This window comes from Epinephelus fuscoguttatus, linkage group LG21, assembly GCF_011397635.1.
Source record: "Epinephelus fuscoguttatus linkage group LG21, E.fuscoguttatus.final_Chr_v1".
NCBI lineage: Eukaryota > Metazoa > Chordata > Actinopteri > Perciformes > Serranidae > Epinephelus > Epinephelus fuscoguttatus.
In genome coordinates this window covers 15,216,256-15,241,190 of record NC_064772.1, presented here as the reverse complement: position 1 = coordinate 15,241,190, position 24,935 = coordinate 15,216,256, and the positions used below count along the sequence as shown (strand labels likewise).

Below are 24,935 nucleotides of genomic sequence, written 5' to 3'. Positions count from 1 at the left end.
CTTCCAGATGCTGTTTATAAGTGTGTAGGCCTGTCGTCTGTGGGACAGATGTAAAGCTCAGCACTAACATGATCAACCTTTCCGTATTTATCAGACTGAATATTTACAGAAGGGAGAGATATCTGTCAGCTGTGATTGGTTTGTAACATGACTCCTATCTGACTGTTGAGCATGGCCTCTTCCTGTGTCTGTCCTTTCAAATTAAGGTTTTGTTTGTTTTTTGACAAGGCACAGCTCCTAATAGAGTTTCACATTTTGTTTTCTAATGTTCTGTTAGAAGCCAGAAATACAGGTGTGAAGCTGAAAATGAGCACAGTAGGCCCCCTTTAATATAATGTGTTGATCTGTGATTTAAATCCTGTTTAAAGTTTATATGTGGGAGATTTTTCTTCCTATACCCACCATACTATTTATCATAATTCCAAAAACATACTGTTTTTTTATATAATCATTGTTTGTTGATAATTAATTCCTGTCTGCACAGAATCCTTGTGTTTTTATAGTTTATCTCTGAGAGCTTAAAGCCTGCTGGTGATAAGCATGACATGATGTTACTGTGGAATTTTCTTGTGTATTACAAACCACCGGCTGGTATTTGGAAATAGCTGTTCACCCCCACATCCCTTCCCTGGAACATTAATGCTGTGGGAACAGGCTTCAGAAAACATTCTTCTCTTCGTGAGAAACACATGACATTAAAGATAACGCCAATAAATATCACCTTCAGTCAGAAAAATTCCCTAAGTAACCGACACTTGCACATTTCCACAGGGAAACGTTTAGCCAAATATCCAACTGTTCTGGACAAATCAAAGTATTTACTAGAAATAGTCCTTGCTCCAGGCCTCCTCTCTCACATGCAAGTTTCTCAGTTAGTTACTCACCCCGCTTGGCTGATCTGCTCAGCAGTCTGGCTAAGAAGTGTCAATGGGAGTGGGAGGGAAGACGGACATACACGAGAAATGGACCTTTAAATATTGATGATAAAGTAAAAAAGAATTTAATTTCCATGATCTCGTATTCCTCCCATCAGTTTGCTCAAACTATTTCTGATCTGTAACTCACACTGCGGCAGCTTTCAGAGCCAAAGTTACAGACTGACTTTTTGATGAGCTTTATTCCCAGTTTGGCTGACTATTGTCAGCAATATCATCACTAACACAGACTGATTTTTTTTTTTTCATTGCATCCACCGGATTTATTATGTAGTCCAGTCTCTTCATAATCATGTCATTGATATAAGCGCAGGCAGTATTGTGTAGCGCCCAGGGGACAAACGCGCAAGATGTGGCTATGATTCAAAATGAATATAATATATATGTAGAGGCCCACATAATCAGTCATTCAGCAGAAGTCACTGGCTTTCCTGGACCTGTGCAACCCCCCCTATCCGAGTCTATCCACAGTACACTCTGCTCAGGCATAGTGCAGCACAATGAGATACAAATTGAATTCCTCCTCCTGCCTTATCGTTTAGATAAATCACCTGAGTCTTCTGTGGTGGAAAAGATGAGGGAACAGGAGACAGCACAGGACAGAGCTTTGGGGATTTCTTTTCTTTTTTTTCCAGCACTGACAAAATCCCAGGTTTCCGTAGCGAAAACATGCAATTGCATTCAATGTGTTTCCATATTTGTGCCGAAAAGTTGTCGTCCCAGTTTCGTGCAGCCCACTGAGACAGCACAATGTGCTCATTTTGCTCTATTGTATGTTGTTTTTGATGCACTGTTTCGATTTCTCATGCCACTGATTTGTCTTACATCTCCAGGGACTTCCAGTTTGGCCACATGGACGGGAATGACTACATTAACAGCCTCATTATGGGGTGAGTGTCACAAATCCAGCCTGCCTCTCTCTTCTCATGTCATCCTCCTTTTTCTCCACCTCGTATTACCTTCTGTCAGCTACTTATCCAGGTCTGGACTGACTTGTAATGCCAGCCTCTGCCATTAAGGATGCTCTCTTGTGGAGAAGTCAATTACACAGACAGACTGTCATTTCTTTTTTAGTGCACTTGGAAACTTCAACCCCCCACCATCATGCACACATGAAAAAGCACACAAGTTCCTGCAAATCTGCTTCCGCGAAGGCAAGAGGAGTATAAGTGGAATTTACGGATAAGGCCATGCATGGATTAAACCTATAGTGGTCATGTGTTTTAATAGCTTGTCAAAGAGCAGCGCTAATGATGCAGAGAGCCTTGCTGCAGTAGCTTTGCACCCAAGCCTACTGCTGCCGTGTCGTGCTCGGAGAGGCCCACAACTGACATCCCACACTTTTAATTAGAACCCTGCTAGTGTTACAGGCCAGCGGGGCTGTAGCAGTTGGCGTGTCTGTTTTGTATCTACCAGTGTACAGTATCTAATTATGTGTGTCTTTGTATAATGTTGTGAGCGCTAGTGTGAGAATCTGCAAGCGTAATAGGCCGCTGCAGGATGTTATTTTGATTTGAGCACATTATTGTTTGTACGAGGGAGATTATAGCAGACATGGTCTCCTAAGTCCTGCGTAATTAAAAGTGTGTCGGTGAGTACAGTAGAGGTGGTATTGGAAATATGATGACATTCACACAACAGGCTCCTGGTAGCACGGCTGAAATTAGACAGGCAGCGTTTATATTTAAGGATAAAAGAGGTGATTAGCCTTCCTAATTTTGTATGAGTGGATACAATATGTATCTGCTGGGTTTTTACGGGCCTGAATTTGGCCGCTGTAGCACGGGATTAATTGCCCTCCTTTGAGGAATGAAATCCTGGCCTGTCAATGTCCACTAATTCTCTCCCTTAGGAGAGCCATGGAAATAAATCTGATGGCTTTTTATCCCTCTTTCTGTCATCACAGCGATTACTGTGTTCTGGCAGCGGTCTGTCTGGCGTAAGGCTGCCCCTGCTTTCACCAGAGGCACATAGACACACTCATGAACACACACACATACACCATGAGCACCACTCTGAGCCCGAGGCTGTCTCTGCCTCTGTTTAAACGTAGGATTATCGCTAACCCCTTATATGGAACACATTGTGGGCTGTGAAAAACTTAAAGAGATGTGAGGTGACTGAAAAGTCTGTATGTGAAGGGAACGCTTGCAATCATAGAAGGTGAATGGTTAGAAAGGTTATTACCACACTAACCAGCCATTTGATTTTTACACTAAAGATTTATTGAACCTCTGTCAGCGAGTGACAATGAAAGTCTCAGCTCACGCAGAAATAAAGTCGATTTCCATTAAATTCCATCATTCTGCTGTTTTCAACTTTTTAATGTCTTTATCAACAAATACCTTTTTTTTTTTAATCTATTGATTGTCATGCAGTTTTTATGTCCCCATGCATCTCAGATGGACGTTTCCTGGACACACTGTGATAATCATTAACACACTTTACAGTTAGTGTTTTTAATTAGTCCTCCTGCAGTAATTAAAGCTAAAGAAATGCCTCCGGTAACACAAAGTGAAAAGGAAACTTGGGGAAAAACGAACTAATGAACTGCAGATAATGAGCCAGAGTCCCACCAAAAAAAAAACAACTCAAAAAAACTCAAAATGGGTAAACTACTGATTGTTTGGAATGCAAATGGTATTTTTAAAATCCAGCTTGCACCTGGATTTGAATTCATTTTTTATTTGTTTATTTATCTTGTATGAAGAATAGTTTTAACATTTAGTTTTCTTGCTGAGAGTTAGGTGAGAAGATCAACACCACTCCATTTCTCTGTTTTAGATATGGAGCTAAAGCCAGGCTTTAGTTTAACACAACATGTTTGCGAGGACATTGTTTCACCATGCCACTTCCCTTAAAACCACAGACTCTCTTCCTGCACAATGTAGTGTGCAATTTTACGCACTACACATCTGTTTACTTCCTGTCAACTTTGCAGTAACATTACCTTTCCTCCGCCTCCAGTGATCACAGTGCATTTTCATCCCTAAGTTAGTGACTTAATTTCTCAAAGTTAGCTTTGTAAACATGAAAACTGAAAGTATTTGTTGTTTGTTTTGGTATATAGCGTTTTTGATAACCACTTAAGTGTCTTAGATGATAACTGTTAGCAGTGTTAGCTAGTCACTCAGTGTAGCACCTTTTATAAACTGCAAATTATGTTGCCATAACAAAAACTTTGTCAACATCTATATTATCTAATAAGATGCTAAAACAAATTGATATTTGGCATCCTTGTAATGATAAGATGTCACCAAGCAATTTATTATTATTTCCCCACCCCTAGGCCTATTAACATTCATTTAAACAATGTACTTACTAGAAAAAATGAACATCCGACTACTTAGGGTGCTTCCACACCTGTCCTGTTTGGTTTGGTTCAATAGAACTCAAGTTTGTTTGCCCCCTAAGTGCGGTTCATTTGTGGTGAGAACGTATTCTGACCTCCATCCAAACCAACTTCAGTCACATGACACAGCCGTGCCGCGTTTTCAAACTGTATGGTTTGACTAAAATGAACAATGACAGCAATATAGTCCACAATGAGCAGCGCTGAAATCAACCTGCGTAGTTGTCCCTCCATTGCGACATGAGAAAGTGTCATTATCTTGTAAGTGTACTCTTCTTCAACATTTTGTTTACTTCCTGGATTTTTCCTGCATGGAAATTCTGACCAATCAAGAGCAGCTTTCTCCCACAAGGCATTTTTTCTGGTCCGCTTGTAAATGCTGCCGTGAGAACACGAACCAACTCTAGGTAATTATGCAACTTGGTAACAAAGTTAGTCCCTGATTCAGTCCAAAGCAAGACAACTCTAGGTCTGAAAGCACCCTAAAAGGGTCTTTTAGTAAAACCAAATGCTGAACAAGACTTTTTAGGCGACCAAAATGTTACAGTTAACTTTTATGAACTGAGAACACACTGAAATAACTTTGGCTATGCCCATATTCTGAATCTGGGGTTACACCACGTAACGCTACCTAATCAATGTTGTTGCTGTCAGCTGACAACACCCACCTGTCACTCAAAGACTTAACAATTTAACAGGCGAGTTATTAAAAAAAAATACCCCCCATACAGTTGTCATGAATGGGGAAATTAGTCATAGAGACCAAGACCATTTGTTTATTTCTGCATAAAGTTGGGCATTCTATGGATATTGACTGAAGCCGGTCCAAGTGGCCATTTGAGGATCTACAGGAACTACTTTGGCACTTCTGGGTTAGCTTCATTTTTCAGCCCTGGAGGTTGCGGCTTGGTATTTACCTAAATGTCACTACCTAAACTGTTCCTTTATTAATCCAAATAAACATGGATAAAATTCCTCCTGTAATAAAACAACAATTAGCCCTAATTGTACAGTGTTGCAGCTGTATTTGGCATCGGAAAAGGAAATGGCTTAAATGTGTGTTTTCTGCCAGCCCTAATTCTATAGAGAACGGTATATGACCCTTCATTATGGGCGGCAAACCCCCAGTAGTCTCCACTCACAGAGGTGAATAGGCTAATCCATATTTATTTTAAATGGGTGCCATCTGTTGGAGTAGGCTGGATGTCAGATGGACTACACACTCACAGTGTGCGTGTGTGTTCATGTGATTGCAGATCTCAGCTGGAGAGAGTAGTGAGGTGTTGATGACTCTACCACGCGGGCATGTGTGTGTGTGTGCGTGTGTGTTTGCACTCCTGATCTCAGCTGGGTGGTGGATTGGGACAGTGATGGATACGTGTGCATGTGTGTGCAATTTGTTGCCGGATTGAGTAACACTGCGGGGATGTGAGGTGGCAGCGCTCTGATGGACTGTTCGTGTGCCTGTGTGTGTGTCTAAGCACCAGGATACCTTATCTAAGCCAGGGTTTGGTGTTGTGTGAGACGTGTGAAAGAGGGATTGCTTGTTTATATGACCTTGTTCGTTATCTCGCTGAGTTTTGTAATTCCTCTGCTGATTTGTTGAAAAAAAGTGGGCTGTAGAGCATGCAGTGTCTGTGTCTCTGTTTCTGGGTTTTCTGAAGGAACTGTGGCAACATCACTGGACTACTGGGCTTCTTTGTGTATGTTTTGTGTATGTCTCAGCATGGATGCTGAGGTGCTTTCCTCTGGGCTCCCTGCGATTCACTTGTCAGCTCTAATTTGTGAAGGTCTCCTTAACTGTGACCGGCACAGACTCATAAAACCTCTCAAATTCACAAAAGGACTGTGCGGCTTCTGCAGCCACTAAACCTGCACAAACAGACAAAAACAAAACTGTGTAATTCTCAATGCACCTGCAAAGTGTGAATCGCGCTGCCAAGCAAATAGAATCTCAGAGCCTTTGTGCTTCTTTCACATGTTGCTATTTGGTAATATGCATAGCTCTGGCACCAAATTGGCCCTTTTCTCTGCAAATGAGCCCCAGTGCAAAAACAGTTCAATTCACAAAAACAGCGCTAATTGCCAAACACAGTAACAGTGAAATTATTAGCGTCTTCAGAGAGTTGGTGGTAACTGAAGTGCAGAATGGGATATAAATCCCAATTATGGTTTCTCTCTGTCACATTTAAATTCCTTGCCTGAAGTTTTGAGGATTGCCTCTGTATCTCGCAGGTGTGTCACAATACCAGAAATTTAGTAGTCGATACCAGTACCAAGGAAATTCCATGATTCTCAATACCCAATTGGATACCATGATGAAAAACAAATGAATGAACAAAAAAATCCTAAATCCCATTAAAAACATTCAAATTAAATCACATTTAAATTGTATTGTTAATCTCTGATGATCCAACAGGAACTACTGTCGGTGGGTTCATGAGATTTTGCCGGGGAGGAAATATGAATATATGGCCTACAGTATATTAACATATTTTTCCTCTCTTGTTGTTCAGCACTTGTACATGTAAGATGTGACAACTGGTCTTTGTTGTATTTGCCCCACCCCTCCTCCACTGTGATTGGATGGCTGGGTCAAAAGTGGCGACTTTCATTCAGGACCCAGCAACTCTTTTCTAATAATTTTGGGCATGTCTAAGGATCGGACAATTTTGGGACAAAATTTTTGAGATATTTTCATACATGTGTAATAAAACCATAGACCCAGAGCCACAGTTGGCAATATTGGGTGTGGCCCGAAAAGATCTGGGTCTCTCCCGAGCCCACACTTGTGCTCTGGCCTTTTCATCATTGCTACCCGGACGTCTCACTCTGTACAACTGCAAGTCTTCTTCTTCCTTCGGCATTTAACAGCAGACTAGAACACTTAAAGACATATACACTGACCTGTCAGGTCTAAAAGAAGTGCATCCCCAGTACCTATGGTGCAGATGAAAAATAAGTGCTGTCACGTTTTTAGAATTCAGGCATCGACTTGTTACCAGAGTACCTGTTCTCATGACATGAGTGTCAGACTGAAGCTCCCAGAACCTTCAGTCTGACATCGCCTCCATTGAAGGCGATTTACAAGGGGGAGGGAATTTGATTTTTCCCTAACCAATCAGTAGAGATCAATGACTCACCCAGAATCTGACGTCATTAGTATCCATGCCTCGGGGGTGCTGAAAACAAGCGTGCATTGCCCGTTTAAAATGTCTTCGTTGTCGTGCACGCCCAGCTGCATCGCTGTTAAATCCAGTTTAGCAGCTTCCTTAATTTGGTCCTCCATCAACGCAAGTAATGGCGAAATACCTCGATAGCATCGTTAATGTGGTCTGTAGGATCTGTAGCGGTCGCCATTGTTGCTATCCTCACCAGTTACCCACCGGCGCACAGCTTGACGTCAGCGTGGCGCTGATTGGCTAATCGCTTGACGCGCCCCCACCCCCAGCGTTCATTGGTCCTTCCATTGTTTGGACGAGATAAATCTCAAATTCATTGCAGTATGCCAGACCAGAGATGCAAGCCTACTCAGTTGAGTGGGCGGGGTCTATGGTCTGGAACCAGGCTAGACATCCCTACCTTGTCAGTGAGGACCTGTAGCTGGCAGTCTGAAAATTTTAATTTTCTTTATCTCTCTGTCATTGTTCTGTCCGCTGTGTTCTTGGCACATAGGCAACATTCATACTTTGCCACATGGATAATTGCATCTGACGCAACAAAAGGGCAATTTGCACTCAGCTGCAAAACTTTGTCTTTGTTTTGTGTCATGTTTGTGCTGTAATAGAAGCAGCACAATATCTTTTGTGAATTGGACCTTGAGACGGGGCAGATAGCTGTTGCAGGTGATGTGCAAATCACTGTACTGTGCAATCCATTCGCCTTTGTATGCATGACAGAAAGACAGGGTGTGTATGAGTCCTTAAAAAGTTTCAGATGTGTTCAGTTTTATAAATCGTAGGCCTCAAAAGTCATTAAACGGTATATTTGATCTAATTTCATTTATCTGTCTTTTAATTTATTTGGGTGAGCCCCTACTGGTATCACCCTGGCTCAAACACTGTGACAAAAAGGTAGAAGCACATTTATCAAAACAGAGCATGAAAATACCAAACAAAACACCAAAGAAACCAAGTGTTGTCATGAGCCTGGCCAGGGTGAGGAAATCTCCAGAGAGAGAGACCGGGACTGTCAAAGCAAGGAAGTGTTTATGGTGGAGAACACACTGGGCCCAGGTGTGGCTTATTCGACTGATGACTCTCCTTTCAGCTCCTGCAACACAACCAGAGCAGCACACAGCAACAGAGCAACCTGGTGCATGGGAGGAGGGGTGTAACATTGTCCAAATGAGTCAAGCTCTTCTGTGAGAAGTCCACATTACTTACGTTACAAATCTTTAAACCTGCCACTGAAACTAATGCTGTCTTTTTACTTTATACTTGCACTTACCTGTTGGCTAAATGTAGGTTAACCTAACTCACTCTCCATATTCCTGCATAAAACCTACCTCTGCACAAGACTACATTTATACTGAGCTGCACTACTTGAATAAGAAAAAAAAAGCTTTGTCCAAAAAGTCTTTTTTTATATCTTAAAAAGGTCTTAAAAAGCATTAAATTGAAGCATCTGATACCTGTAGACACCGTGTGAGAAGAAGTGCCAATCTAAAATAGGCCAGGCTCCATCGCCTTTTCCTCAGAAAAGAAATCCTCTCTTTGAAATGATGCCCATGGGAAAAGTTAGGTTGCTCTGAGCACAAAGGGTTTGTTTATCTCACTATTGTATTCTCTGTGTTACAATTTGTTCTTAAAGAAACCGCAATTTGTTCCCATCTAATGATGCACTTTGATAATGGCAGTCCTAGATGCCGAGGTTAAGAAGATTAAACGCTGCGTTTCCTGTTTTTCTCAGGGAGGTGACGGTGCCCTCCGTTATCATTCTCAACACATCCAACGAGCAGTACTTCCTGCCCAGTGAGCCGATCGAGACCATGGAGCAGCTGGTCCAATTCATCAACAGCGTTTTGAACGGTTCTGCACAGGTCCAAATCCTTTCCTCTTCCTTACCCCTCGTCTCCCTCTCCTGCTTCCTCTTTAAGCATTCAGCTCAGTGGAGCCATTTCCCCTCCCTTCCCCCTGTGTTGTATTGTTGTAATCATACCAGTAGTCTTCATTAATCAACCACGTTGCTTTGCATTTTAAGTCCTCCCTGGAAAAAATTTTTTTTACCAGATGAGGTATTTTCACAATCTTCTTTTGCATGTTTAGATTTGGTATTGCTGTCCTCCCTGAATGGATTATCTGCAATAATTCTTCTCCAAGTCAAACACTGAGATTACTACATGACTCTGTGTTGTAGTGTACACTCTAATCTGGGAAAAGAAATGTCATCGCTTTCCCTGCTAGTCACCAGATGTATGAACCCATAAGCCAAACAGCCAGAGGTCCTGTCCTTTTTTTTCCCAGGAAAGGTCTGGACTATTTTTCACTTGGCAAAACAAACCACCTCCCACCAAATAAACAGAAACAGAAACCTCCATGTTTCTGCTGTCCAGTCGCTGCCAAAGCTTGGACAGCTTCAGCGTCTTCACGTCATGCTAGTAATATCTCCCATGAAATGTCTTGAGGCTGGTTTCTGCTTCATGTGGAAATACACAAAATAATGTGTTAAATTCACTGAAGTAACAATAGTTACTGTTTGATTTCAGCGGTCTTCTCTTAGTCTTTTTTTCTTTTTAGACGGGGAATGCGGAGAGCTGGATTTTTTCCCCAAGCATAACTAAAAAATTCTTGAATGTTGGAGTATTTTTCATAAGAAGTATGCACATTAAGGTACACAGACGGCGTGTTTAGCCTTGCATGAAGCATGAATCAGCCAGAGGAGGACAGAGTTGGCAGGCTGTGGAACTCACAGGCAGATTTTTAGGGAACTGCGAAATTTTTTAAGTATCTCCCCACTCACTACATAGGCTCTAACACCATGCCATAACAGTGTTTTTTTAAAACTTCTCAAACTACTTATGCAGTCCTCACACAGCATAAACATAACTCTGTGCAACAGCTGCTTCCACAGAAATCCTCCCATGCCCACTTTCAGCTCGTTCACAGAAGTCCTGCTCAGTCAGAGCTCGCTAATTGGCCATCCTGATGAATTAGCGTCGGGACAGATCACTCATTGGCTGGCCAGGTGCTGTTGCCAACAAATGAGCTCAGACTGAGTAGAACTGCTGGACAGTGAACAAACCAGAGTCAGGCACATCTGATCATTTGTGCAGAGAAGCAGCTAATTAAACAATATTTTAAATGTCTAGAAGGTACTGACCATGTGACTGGATACACTGGACTTATATATTATACTTATATATATAGAACCTTATATATAGAGAAGTTTTTTTTACTGACAAGGATTGTCCCTAAGTAATTGCATCAAATTATATAATTGTAAACAATTAGAATGAACTAGATGCAGTAGCTCATCTGTCCCTGTTAAATGATCTGTCTCCTTGCAGGCGTATGGAGGTGATGGCTTCATTCAGAGGATCAAACGTGTGGCATTTGATGCAAGATCCACCATTATGGTAAGTTCACTGCTGCTACATGTAGACAGTCGGAAAACAGTTTTTTTTTTATTCAGAAAGGTTCAAAGAAAAGTCCACTTTAGATTCATGACCTGTTCTCAAACAGCAGATATGTTTGAGCCTGTGTTTTTATAATGATGAATCGTCAGTTGACAACACGAGCCACCTGATCCTAATTAGCATAGGTAAATATCCTGTCAGTCCACATAAAAGGGCGTGAGACTGCAGGGCTGAAACCAAGACTGAAAAGCAAAGTTGAGAGAATGAATGTCAAGACTGCCCAAAACAAAATCTAGAGGATGGAGCGACAGACTCCACAAGTAGTTAGCATTAGCATTAGCAGGGAATGTAAAAAATACTAAAAAATGATGCATGGGATGCTATTACTTGCTGTATGCGGATAAGGGCATACTGTATAACTTACAAAAAAATTTTAAAAAATGTAGAAAATTAGATATCAAATCCGACACCAACATTTTTTAAATTAACACATATGAGAGACGCTGACAACTGGAGGGCGACAGGCTTGGCTGTCACTCCCTGCAAATAGATCTACATTGTCCGGGAAGATGCGTTCCATCCTCAGGGCACGATCTGCAACATCTTGCAGCAGCAGCAGAAGATAAACCATTTGGCGAGTAAACCTAGGATGCAGAAATAGGCCCACGTCAGGCCTATAAATAGCATGGCTGATCATGAATTATTGGATGGCATGGTTCCCAATAAACATAACTAATTTTAATTTTGAAAGAGCTGCAGCAGTGTGAAGTGTAAAAAGAAAGAGTTTCAGACCTGTATCAGGAAAGTCAGAGCTAGTTAAAGGCTAAAGTGAACAGATATGTTTCTAGCTTTCTTTTAAAAATATTTAGCGAGCTAGCCTCACTGATATCTAAAGGTAGTGTGTTCCATAGCTTTGGGGCGTCACTGACAAAGGCTGCATCCCTGATCTTCTTCTGGCTGTTTCTGGGAACCTCCAATAAACCAGCAGCAGATGATCGCAGTGTTCTTGGAGGCAAATAGTTAACAAGAGAATTAGCATTGTAGGCTCAGTCCCAGCCCATGTAGGGCTTTGTATACAAGCAGGACGACCTTAAAATCAATTCTAAATGTAACAGGAAGCCAGTGCAGAGCAGCTAAGACTGACCTGATGTGATCTCTCCTCTTGGTTCTGGTTAATAGCCGAGTCTGTCAGTGGTGTTTTTTTGAGAGGCCAGTAAAAAGTGCATTACGGTAGTCAAGGCTGCTTGAAATGAAGGCATGAATCAATTTCTCTGTATCTTTTTCAGTTAGAAATGGTCATACCTTAACTATTTCGTCACCTTGTTAATGTGGGACTTGAAGATCTGAATCAATAATCACACCAAGACTTGAAACCTTAGATTTAAAGGAGCTATATGTAAGAAATCTAAAGCAAATAGTCGTAAAATCCTCCTAATATGTCACAGAGACTAAGGAATAATGTTCATATAACATTCCGATCTCACCGACAACAATAGTACAGTCAGAATATTCGCATTTAAAGGGAAATTTCGGTTTATTTCAACCTGTCTCCTATCGTCCTAAATTTGTTTCAAGTGACTAGTGATATAGAAATAATAGTTAGCATGTTAGCCGTTAGCCTAGATACAGCCGTAGCGTCAGACCTGTTAAAACATAAGTGAACAGGCATCCCTTCAAGTGCAAAGTTAGTCCACTAAACAAGCTTTTTCTCCACAAAGACCGCCTCATATCGTTAGGATAAATGTCAGAGAACATATAGAAAACGACATGTAAACGTGTTGTCTTACCTTACCGGTGTGCTGCCATGTTTGTTGTTTACCATTTAGCTAAGGCTGCAACCGGTCCCATTCCTTGCAACAGAGGTATTCCTCTTCTGTGGGCACTGGGGTACAGCATTCACAGGTAACATTACACCACCAATCTCCAGAGCTAAATCCTTCCAGCAGCCATTCCTCCTCTGTCGTCCTCTACCTGTTGTGCCTCTCTCTCTCTCCTCTTCTGTTCTTCAATTTCACAAAGCTTTTGGTCAGTGTATTCTGGCTCAAATAAATAATGGCGGCCATAAAACTCTGCAAAATCAAATTCCTCCTCCACAAAGTCGAAGTCTGGCAAAAAGTCAGTCATTATTCTATAAATCTTTGCTGCGGCTTGTTCTCGCGAGATTTCAGGCACGGTATGAGATCGCTGCTTGTTCTCTTGATATTTTGGCCGCGCTTTGGGAAGCAGAGGTAAACGGTAAACACACAGTAAGGTAAGACAACAACTCTGAAGACCATCTAAATGTGGAATGTTAGTATATAGGCTTTCCACATCGAGAGGCGATGGCTGCCCTTATTTATTTGAGCCAGAATACACTGACGAAGAGCTTCGTGAAATTGAAGAATGGAGGAGGAGAGAGAGGGAGGCACAGCAGGTAACGTTAGAGGACGACAGAGGAGGAATGGCTGCTGGAAGGCTTTAGCTCTGGAGCTCGGTGGTGTAACGTTACCTGTGAATGCTGTACCCCAGTGCCCACAGAAGAGGAATACCTCTGTTGCAAGGAATCATGTTTATGTTTTGAATTTGTGTTTTGGCATGTTGCGCCACCCACCGCCATCTACCAGTCACGCAGTCAGTAGAGTCTCAGCATCAGTTACAGTTACGACTGAGCTACAGCAGCACGGCAAGCAGCATTAGCAGTGTCCCGGTACATAGCATGAGCAGCCGGCTCCTCCTCAGCTGTATCCTGGCAGCAGCGTTAGCAGCAGAGAAGCCAGACTTGCTCGAACGGTCCGCTGGAAAACCGAAGATCAAGGACGTGGCGATGTGGCCCTGCCATGGCAGCCACCCGTGGGCAAACAAATCAGTCTCCAGCGTGCCGCTGTCCAGCAACCTCGAATCTGTAGGGGAGGGCGGGCGGACACGACTCGTGGCAGTATTTTGAATTTGAGTGCAGTAACCGTTTTGGCCACATTCTTACATACAGCGCCTTTAATTCAGGGAGTTAAATTCTCCAAATTTCTCCGGATAATCCTTTATTCATTGTCTATATAAAAATATTGATTAGTTCACCTATAAGGTCTGTTTTACATCAGGCTTCCATTATTCATTATCTTCTACCCAGCTTACATACCTCTGTACCAGCCTTGGTATTTCTTTACCTCTACAGTAAAAGCATTCATTATTACACTATGACACTGCTTATCACCTTGTACTTGCTGATTGGCTTCACACATTGCCTCACCTTGACTGCCAATTTAGAGTAAATACTGCATACTGCATATGCAACCTGCGCCAAGTTCAGTAGCACTGTAAAACAAATGCCCTAGTGCCCTGCTCTTCCCCTGTGGGAGAAAAACAACATTCAGAGGACAAGACGAGGGAGTGCGACTGAGAATATGCAATGCAGGCAGTAAACACAGTATGTGGAAAGAGAAACAGGCAACAGAGCAGGAGGAGGGGGAGTGATGAGGGAGTAGACAGGGTCAGGAGGCTGAACTTGCTTCTCCTCCCACTTTTACTCTAAGTAGTCGGTTCTTTTAGGGGAACTGGTGTTTATTTTACCATGGGTGTGATAGGAATGCAAATACAGCTGCGTTGTAATGCTCCACTTGTACTGTAACCACGGGTGAAGTTTAACAGTGTCCTTACAGGGATGTAGAGAACTCCTAAAGGAAAATTATAGATTGTATTCAAGGAAACTGTTAAATTGAAGGTATGGAAGTTAACCTTGAGGAATGAAGGAGGGTTTGTCGGAACATTTTCATTTAAGGTTGAACATTTTAGCCGTCAGGTCTGGTTTGACAGTGTAAATCAGTGGAAGAATATAACCTGTCAGGAAAAGATCTTAATGCAAAACAGTTCTTTTTTTGGGCTGTGCAGGAGCAAAGTGTGCAGGATTTTATTTGTTTCTCATTAGCAACTACACCAAAGGAAGAATCCACATGTGAAGAGCTTGACTTACACCAGTGAGAGAAAGGAAATAGTATTCTCTTTTCCTAAATTTAGCGAGCTGCATGCATCACCATGGCTAGTGTTGCTCACAGTGACACAAGATGATGCAAAGCAGATAGGCGGCAGCCATCACCTTGCCCCTGGAGAACCTATCTAAATGCACACCTGACAGCAACATGAGGTATTAGGCCCAATGACTCATAGCCAGCTGTGTTAGCATAGCATACCCATCTCTACCTCATCCCGCATCACACAGCACCAGCAATTACCATCCCTCTTCCTGTGGCAATGACTGCAGGGAACATGAATATTTCTCTTCTGCTCAGCCCAATGGTTGACAGAAGTTGTGACCGAGCACTCCCTTCTAGGTACATTGTCTCTGATGTATCCTGCTATATTAAGGTCAAATGACTCATTTGTAACTGAGATCATTTAAAGAAGAAGTTGTCCTTCAGTGACTCCAGCATTGTTTTGCCCGCAGGGATCATGTTTTGTACCTTGTCACAAAATGTTAAATTTTATATGCAGCTTAATGACATGGGTGTGAATTATGTGTTCTTCTAAGGAATTCTTCACCCCCCGAAATACCGTTTGTACATCAATTTCTTAACCCGTGTTGTTTTTGAATTTGTGTAGAAAACATTTTCTTGTTTGCTTCCAGTGAACGAAAAATCCAAAAGCAGAGAAAATTCTTGATGAATTTAATTCATAGTGGTCTGCATTTTAAAAATGACCATTTGTTTGTTAATTACTCACCATGTGTTATGCTGAATTCGTGAAGAAAACATTTTTCTTGTATGCCTCGACAGTGAATGAATAATCCAAAAAAAAGGGCAAACTTTTACATGAATTGTCGTAATTGGGGACCACGTTTCACAACAGAAAAACTCTATCGAAATACCTGTTTACAATCACTCACACAACTCCTGTAGTATAATCCAAGTCTTGTTATCCAGTCAGTAACTCTACCTCACTGAACACAGGAGCTTTGGTGTTTTTAAAGGGTTAATTTGGATTCACCAAAGTCACACAATAACACACAAACAAACTAATCGAGGTAGTGATAAACCAGCAGCTCCTGCGTTCAGTGAGGTAAAATTACTGTTTTTGTCGATGGAGTCTGGCTTTGAATAGAGCATAGATAAGTTTTCCCTTTAGCTCAGTTCCCCATTGCAAAGGGCTGTCTGTTTGTGAAGTACTGAGTGTACGACTGGATAAATGAGACTTCGATTGTACTGCATGAGTTGTGTGAGAGTTTGTAAATAGATATTATGATATGGGTTTGCTGTTGTTTAACGCCAAACCGTTTGACTTAATCAAGAATTTTTTTCTGTTTTTGGATTCTTCTCGGTTACTGTAGAGGCATATGAGAAAAGTTTCCTTCCCGACTTCAATGCAAGGTAGAATGAGTAATTCATATACAGACGCTTATTTGGGAAGTGAAGTATTCCTTTAATTACACTTCCATTTACCAATAAACTTTTCACTCTAATGTTGTGTTCACACCGAATAAAACAGTTCGCGTGGATGAATTACATGTAAAGTCAATGTAAAGACGCGATTAGACTTGAGTTCCCACCAGGCAGCATGATGGACGTGACAAACGTGATGTGAAATACATGAATTAAGCAGCGAATGAAGCAAGTAGTGCAATTTTGCGTCACTTCTTGCAATAGCCAATCAACATTAAGGTCCTCCAGGGACGTACGATGCCAAGGATCTACTGGCAGAAGTTCATTCATAGATTCAGTGATTTCATGTGTGTATGATGAGTTATTCAGGCGTATGAAGCAAGTCAACACAAAATATTCTAGCGTTCAAACTTGAGTTAGTAACATGACGCAAAAATAATCTTTGTTTTTGGTGTGAACACAACATAAGGGGCCTCTAAGACTGTCACCAAATTATATTGAATCTACAGGGAGTGAAAGAGGACACCCAATAAGAGGAATTCTAGAAAAGTTAGATTCACTGAAGCACTGTAAGAAAAAAACATGTTGTAATTCACTCTTAAGAGACATTACAGTGTGTGTGCATGCAACCTTTGCACACATGTAGCTACAGTATGTGTTTGAGTTTGTGTGGGTGTGTAGTTATGGGAGGTGAGCCTGTTATAGGAGACGAAGACAGAAAAATAACACAAAATATCTTCAGACAGACTCAAAAGGTGGACCTTTGCTTGTGTTTGAAGTGTGAGATTTCTTTATTTATTTCAGTTCAAACTGAACAATCTGAAAGTACAAACATCCCAAAAGGATTACAGATAAAAGGGTAAATCTCTCCAATATGGACATCATCGGTGTAAAACAAAACAAAAGCAAACAAGACAACATATTACAAGATACAAACAGTATAACATAACACAGACATCCTAAAATTACATAACAGAAATTTAATTAACACTAAAATATTAAAGCCTTCCCGGGTTTCTGCAAATGATTTGTGACCTGCCTTCTAAACACATCCGCGAGGCTTAATGGCCTAATGCAAATGAATGAATAAATGAATGAATAAAAACGCTGTATCTCTGTTGCAACATTTCCAAAAAATATTTTTGAATCTCTGAATAGCATTTTGAATTCACTCTACCTAATAGCTAAAAGGAGGCTTTTTACTTTTGTAAACACTGGCCGCTGAGAGAGATGTAGCACTGTTATTAAACAGCCAGACAGTCATTCCAGTTTGTGCTATACTATGTTGAGGAGGCACTGAGAGAAATGACAGAAAATGACTGTTAGTGTTTGCTGTTTTATGTGTGAACTTAAGAATAAGGTCAGGGCCTGATTAACCCATTAGGAGGTAAAAATGATCTTGTGGCCCCTGCTGAACCCTGATTTATCCAATTTCTTTATGCCTGTGCATGCATCTTCTCTGCCTTTAAGTTCCCATCATGAACAGAGCACATGGCAGACGACACAAGGCAGCTTTTTTATATCTTACCCCGAGTCAGTTCTTCTTTGCTGGAATACATACTATTTCTATTTGAGGGTGGGACGGGGGACTATTTTGTTTTATTTTTAAGTGACATAATTGTCCGACGCAGAAGCTCCTCAGCCGGCTGGCCAATGGGCTGTTCACACAGGAGGCGCAGCAGTCCTGAGCTCCACAATACGCAGCAATAGTTTTGACGTCTTGTCTATTTTTTCACAAGCTGTGAGCAAATCTGGCAAGTTAAAACTCTGATATTGTATTATGAATGATGTAAAAGATATATTACATATGATTTAATGATCAGATTATGAGAAAGGATAAAACATGAAGCTTTGGATGGTGATTTAGAGGTCTGTAACTCAACAAGGCTTGTGGTAATTGAAATAGATACAAACCTATTAAGGAATCTGCACCATCAATAAATCTTAATTAAATAATAAAATATTAAAACTAGATTTAACAGCAGTCAGGGTACCGTTGGCTATGACATGGAGGTCTGTGCAATCCTCCAAGGATATGCCTCCCCAGACCATCACTGACCCACCGCCAAACCAGGTATGCTGGATGATGGTACAGGCAGCATAACATTTACCACAGCGTCTCCAGACTCTTTCATGCCTTTGTGAACCTGCTCTCATCTGTGAAGAGAACAGGGCGTCAGCGGTGGACTTGTCAATTCTGGTGTTCTCTGGTGAATGCCAATCGAGCTGCACGGTGCTGGGCTGTGAGTGACATAATTGTCCGACACAGAGGCTCCCTAGCTGGTTGCTACTAGCAGGCAACCAAGTGTTTTTCATGGTGGTCAAAGGAATACTCAGATTTACACCAGGTTCACAGTAGAGGCGCTAACTGCTTGCTTTTGGCGCCCATTGTAATTTGTTGGGCTGTTCACACAGGAGGCGCGGCAGCTCTGAGCTCCACAATACGTAGCAGTAGTTTTGACGTCTTGTCTATTTTATTTTATTTTATTGTTTTTAACATTAAAGCATGTAAATATGTTCTCGTAGAAACCCAAAATACAAGTATGAACATAAAAATGAGCATAATAGGTCCACTTTAAGTTACTCTTTGCTGGAATCGCCTTCTGTCTCCTATCACTTGTTATATACTGAGTAAAATTGCAATTAATCACATTTTTACAAACTAATTAATCTGGCCCTGAGGTCTGGTTTGGTAATCCAGACTTCAATAAGACAGAAAAGACAAAGGTTCAGGAAAGGATTCTGAGTGATGTCAGTGTTTATAGATGGAAATGCTTTTTAACTGTATGTGTATATTTACATCAAGAGCATAGAGGCTTTGAATATAAGTGTGTTCTTTCAGGATATAGAGTAAACAAGCCCAAATCTTTCCTGCAGGACACTTAATTGTGAAAGAAAATTCATACGTTGTCCTTTTTTTGCTGTCCTCATTTGCTCCATTATTTCTATATTTCCCTCAACCCATTCATGTCTGTATACTTTTGTCTCAGTATTCTCTCTCACACTTTCTCCCTTTTGTCTTCCTTTCATCTTTTATTGTCTCCTTCCCTCCATCAGTCAGTGTTTCGCAGCTCTCCTCTGCTGGGCTGCTTCCTTTTTGGCCTACCGCTGGGTGTAATTAGCCTGATGTGCTATGGCATCTGCACAGCTGAGTCGGATGACGGTTCGGATGACATAGACGCGCTCAAGAGGGAGGGCCTGACTGACGAAGAGGACGAAGAGGAGGAGGAGAGGCAACGCGCCGCTGAGCTGGAGGGCCCCGAAGAGGGCGAGAACGAGGAAGGCGACGCTGTAGAGAAGGATCCTGAGGAGAAGAAAACCGATTAACACAGGGGCACTCGCCGGATAGAGGATGATAGGCCTAGTCAAATGCAGTGACATGAAACTCAAAGACATATCAATGTATTCTGCTTCTTTGTCTTTCATATCACTTCTCCCTCAAAGCCCCTCGAGCACAGACTGTTGTTCCATCTCAAAGTTCTGTGTTTAAGGTCAGCTGCTCAGCGAAGCCATCGTTTCAAACTAACAGCCTTTTTAATGATGGAGCGTGAACACATAATGATCACGAGGAGAAGGGATGGCTGTGAACCAAACAAACCACTTATTTATTATGATTCGACCAACGAGTGGTTTATTCCATGTGATGTTACCCTTTCTCTCGTTGTTTTGTAGCCACTAAAATGCTCCGATTATAGCTTCTTCTTCTTTTTTGTCATATCCCGATCTCTTCTGTTTTTCTGTTTGATTCCACTATGATATCCTAGACTAGTAGAAAACAGATCAATCTTGCCTTCAAACCGAATACAACATGAACACACAGTCATTTTGTCCGCCTCGACCCCCAACCCAAAGTGTAGGCTTGTCATGGATTGTGACTGACGTGCAGAAAGCAAAGGAAGTGCCCAAGAAGGAAAATCTGCCATAACTGAATTGTGCTTTTTCTACTGTATGTTATTGCCTGAAAACATTTCTTCTTCTAGAGGTGCAAAGTGCTGAGACTGTTGTGCATTTCTCCTCATTTTATGCCAGCCACCTGCTGATGAAAAAAGCTCGAGTGATAATTGGTGTCTGATACTAGAACATGGCAAATGCACTCTTTTTTTCATTTCAACCCAACATGACCAACCTGCATAAAATTCCTAGTACAGATTGGTTGTACCTGTACAGCAGACACCCATAACATGCATCAGTAGTTCCTGCAGCTTTTAACAACTCATATTCCTCAGATAGACTGGCTGCGTCTGTTTCCATATTTCAATCTGCCCTCCATCTCTGGTTGCTATATTGAATCCAGCAGGCAGGTTGAAGTTTAAATCCCGATACACTGAGATGTACACTGAGCGTAGAAAACATTAAGCCAGTCCTCCTGCTTAGTTTTCCCTCTTTTTTCTGCCATAACCCACTAGTGTTGGTTTTCTAATAGAGGAGAAATTCATCTCTATCCTATTTTCATACCCTCACGACTAAAGTGTATATAATAGCTGAAGTCAAGTAGAGGCTATGACTTCCTCTTGCATTCAAGTGGCCAGCCTATTTCATGAAAAAGAGCAGGTGTTCCTAAAGTCTGTTACACCCAGTGTAATACCATTTTTATGAGAATTGCACACTAGAGTGCAACTTGTTGGATTGGGGCATATTAAAGCACCTGAAAAACATGTTTCATTATCTTCAAAATTGAATATTTGTGACTGAAGATGGAAAAAAAATAAAGATAAAGCCCTTAACACTCCAGAACTCAGGATGTAATTTTGAGATTTGATTCACAGTGGTGTTTCTGTGGCAACAAAAGCACATTTTTCAACAGCTGTCGTTAGATTCTTGGTCATGATTGGAGCATGGAAATACTTTAAATATCATATTTCCAACAACAACAAAAAAACACCCACTTCAAAACCAGTGGGAAAAGCCAGTCTGTTCTCATTCACACGGCCTCAGATACAGCAGCTTGGTCAGTGGCTATCAGATTCTGACGGACAAGGAACCCTTTGGCATCTATATGAGACTCACAGAGCTTTTAACTAACTCCAGTGTAAACCCGTCCGCCAGAATGACATAGTTTAAAGGGTGAGAAAGTCTGTGGTGGGAGGGAGGGGATATAGACGGGTCAAACAAAGACAGGACTTTTATCCAGGAGACCAATGTTTGTGTCCTGCGTGAAACCAAAAGTCAACAAGGTTTTTTTGTGCTATGTAACATAGTTACTGTCACGTGACATACATGTCACATATGACCTTTAGCCCTTTTTACACACAGACCGCACCATAGGGCCACTAAGAAGTCCCTTTCTCATGCCACCTTTGCATTTTAACACAAAGCCAAACAACAGCAGCATCACACCACTCTTGCGTGTGATTTTAGACAACATTGCGGAATCAAAAGAAGAGTGATGGGTGTGACATGTAACACAACAGCATCAGCCGTTAGTGTGACGTATAACATACGCATCGGCAGCGCTTTATAAACAATAACGATCATTTACCATCTCTGTTATACGGTGGCTGATCTCATCTTCTGCTCGGATTGTTGGGAGCTCTTGGACCTCATCGTTTTCCCAATTTGCAGACATTTTCTGCTGCTGTTCTTCTTTGAGTTAGCTGCCAGCTGCTATCAGCTACTTTTTAAATTTACCATGGTGGGTCGTATGCATAACACATCATCAAAGCGTCACACTGGTGCCACCGATGATCTCATTCTGTCGGCTGTCCCCTACTTGTACAGACATCAGTTGGCGCTGTTACTACCTCCATTCTTGGCTCGGAGGCGAGACAACTCTGTCCCCCCTGATTGCCAAATCATGTTTTTCTAAACCTAACCAAGTAGTTTTATTGTCTAAACCTAAATTACCTGTGAATGTGGAAGTTTATTTTGAAAAGACACAATGCATGTAACAGTTAGAAATTTACACATCATCCCTAAGCATCCAAAACTGATGCTAGAGGGGTACCTAGAGCGTCATATATTGAAACATAGGACCACTGACCAGGCTGCCATATTTGACAAGCTGGGAGTGAGAACTTGTTGAAAGAGCACAGACAAATACACAAATACTGTATAACAATCTTGTGTTAAATAACCAGGGTGGCAGGTAACAGTGTAAATTGTGTCGGACCCCATCACTCAAAAGGTATACATTTTTGGAATGCATATTCACTTTCTTGCCAAGAGTTTGATGAGAAAGTTGATACTACTCATGTCTGACGGGGAAAATATGAAGCTAGCGCCAGCAGCTGATTAGCTTAACTTAGCACAAAGGCTGGAAACAGCAGGAGCATGCTAGCCCGGTTCTGTCAAAGGATAATAACATCCATCTAGACTGCATCTGAAATCATATACTCTGCACTACATACCCAATATGTATGCTATCATTCACAATGCTTCTGCTTAACTAAACGGTAGTATGTATCTTTGTCACTGAGCTGTAATTACCACGTCACTTCCTAAGAGCCTCCCTGCCAGCTGAAGATGCATAACCATGGAAACCCCAGCCCCTGCTAAGTGAAATCTTATACTTAGAAGTAAATTGAAGCATAATTGGCATTACAGAGCTGTCTCCTTGCTGTTCACCATTGTCTTTTGTACTGCTGGTTTCATACTAAGGATTCAGACGTACCAAACTACATGTTTTTGCATGTACGGATTTAACAAACAGGATATAATCTGTTCACTAAGATGGGCATACAATGTACAATTTAAGAAATACTGTATGAATAGATCATCTGCAGTGTAAAACCAAAGCTCTCGATTTATGTGCTCACACTGCAGTGTGATCGTCAAACCACGACCTGAGTGCTCACACTGTATATGTAAAATATACAGTAACATGGTTCGTTGGCCCCTTGCTGACTCTTCTGGGTATTGCCAATTGTCAATAAATATTTGAAAGTTCCAGGGCAGGTAGAAGTTTACAGTTCACAATAATGTTGAGACAGACGTCCCAAAAAGAGCTTAAAAGTCAATTTCTATAAAAACGGGTAGCTCTAAGTTTTTATTCCCTCTGTTCCTCTGTCTCTCAAGTTAGCAGTACCACCAAACTTGCTGGGTTGAGGCTACGCTGAGGGATTGATTGGGAAGAAAGGCACTGATCTTGGGGAATCGACTCGTGGCTCTCCTTCAACTGTGATAGAGACAAGCAAAATTTGACTTGTCAGAAATTCATCCAAACCCCGTATAGTCCACGACAAACAATGCCCAATGATGCTGAAATTCAGTCTGACTCTAAAATGACTTGTGCGGCTCAAAAATGGGGTCAGAAACAGTCTCAGGTCATACAGTGTATGCCCAGCTTTAAAGAGTTTGAGGCGCTGGTTGGCATCATCTCATCTAACTCGACAAGAAAGCAAATAAGCGTATTTCCTAAAATGTCAAACTACTTCTTTGGAATGGTACACTGGATAATATTTTTTACATTACTCATCTGAAACATTATTTTTAACATATAAAGCTGCAAAGGCAAAGAAAACTTCTAAAACAGACTTTCTCTCAAGGGAGCTTCAACACCTGGTGATGAATGAGCATTAAGTTCATCCTTGACCTTTGAAAGAGTCATATGACAGAGTAAATTTAGCTCTACGTCTACATCCAAACTTTTGAACAGACTCAACAACTGAGCAAACTATTAAGATACAAAGTGGACTTTGAATTAAGATATTTTCAAATGGTAATGAATGTTTGGAGCTGTTAATGCTGTAATTGTGTAAAGGTAATCCTTAATCCCACTCTGTAACCCCCTTTTTAAAAGTGTAGCTGAGTAATGAGATCGCTTCAAGATTCGTTATTTATTTCATTGTGCTTTTGTAGCTCAGTAAATCTTGTAACTTGATCGACTTTGGCACCTCAACCTAAGCACACCTGTTGTTTTGAATATACAGAGGTCATCTGTATTATTACTGTGAAACTGCACTAATGGAACCATGCCCTCGCCTTGCCTTCTGGTCTTTGTAGTTGCCTACCATTTTCTGCCAAACTTCCTCTTTGGGTTTGAATTAAGATTGTCACACTTTATTACAAGTTTGAAAGGTTAAAATAAAGATTGTCCTCTTTTTTTCTTGTTGACTGTAATCTTCTTTTTCCATCTGATGTACATAATCTGCCCGTCTTCCATTTAGCTATCTATCTTCCCATCTATCTCCAATTATCACACGTATTTAAATGTGTTTTCTCGGCAGTATAATCCAAGGTAAAGGTGTCTACTCAATTATAGCAGATGTAATCAAATTTTTGGAGATCCAGGTTTAACCGCGGCTGATTGCATTACTTGATGTGAAACTCATTTATTTCTTCTCTTTAGGGAATGACAGCGCTCAAAAGTCAAACTCGGAGACGTGACTTTACATAATGAAAAGGCATAATGACACGGCGTACTTTCTGACCCTCGCACAGTTTGAGAGAGAGAAAAAAATGTTGCTTTTGGAAAGTTTGTTTTTCAGGTCTGATAAAGAAGAATGTTCATTTTCTATTGGATGTCATTTTGAGGATAATTTACCACAAAGGGGGAGATAATATATTACTACATCAGAATCAGTGTCACTGAGTGGTGCTGATGCAAAAAGTAATTCATCGCACAATTACCTCGCCATATATTTTGAGAATGAGTTTCGTCGCGTGGCAAATGAAGGAGGCCTGCTGTCTCTTTTCTTTCAGAGAACCAACAATCTCGCGCACTAGACAAGGGCAATTACACTTCGCTGCTCATTCTGACGTCTGTCGGGTGTTGAAATGGCATATTA

At 41.3% G+C, this 24,935-nt stretch overlaps 1 protein-coding gene across 1 annotated transcript in view; it reads left to right on the top strand.

Moving 5' to 3' along the window:
- The window catches only part of tmx3b (thioredoxin related transmembrane protein 3b), a 54,374-nt gene extending 30,124 nt beyond the window's left edge, over positions 1-24,250 (top strand). The window contains exons 13-16 of the mRNA XM_049564608.1: positions 1,769-1,825; positions 9,199-9,328; positions 10,796-10,864; positions 19,267-24,250. Of these exons, the coding sequence (XP_049420565.1) occupies positions 1,769-1,825; positions 9,199-9,328; positions 10,796-10,864; positions 19,267-19,536 (526 nt within the window). The 3' untranslated portion in view covers positions 19,537-24,250. The remainder of the gene's footprint in view (positions 1-1,768; positions 1,826-9,198; positions 9,329-10,795; positions 10,865-19,266) is intronic.
- Positions 24,251-24,935: the final 685 nt, after the last annotated feature.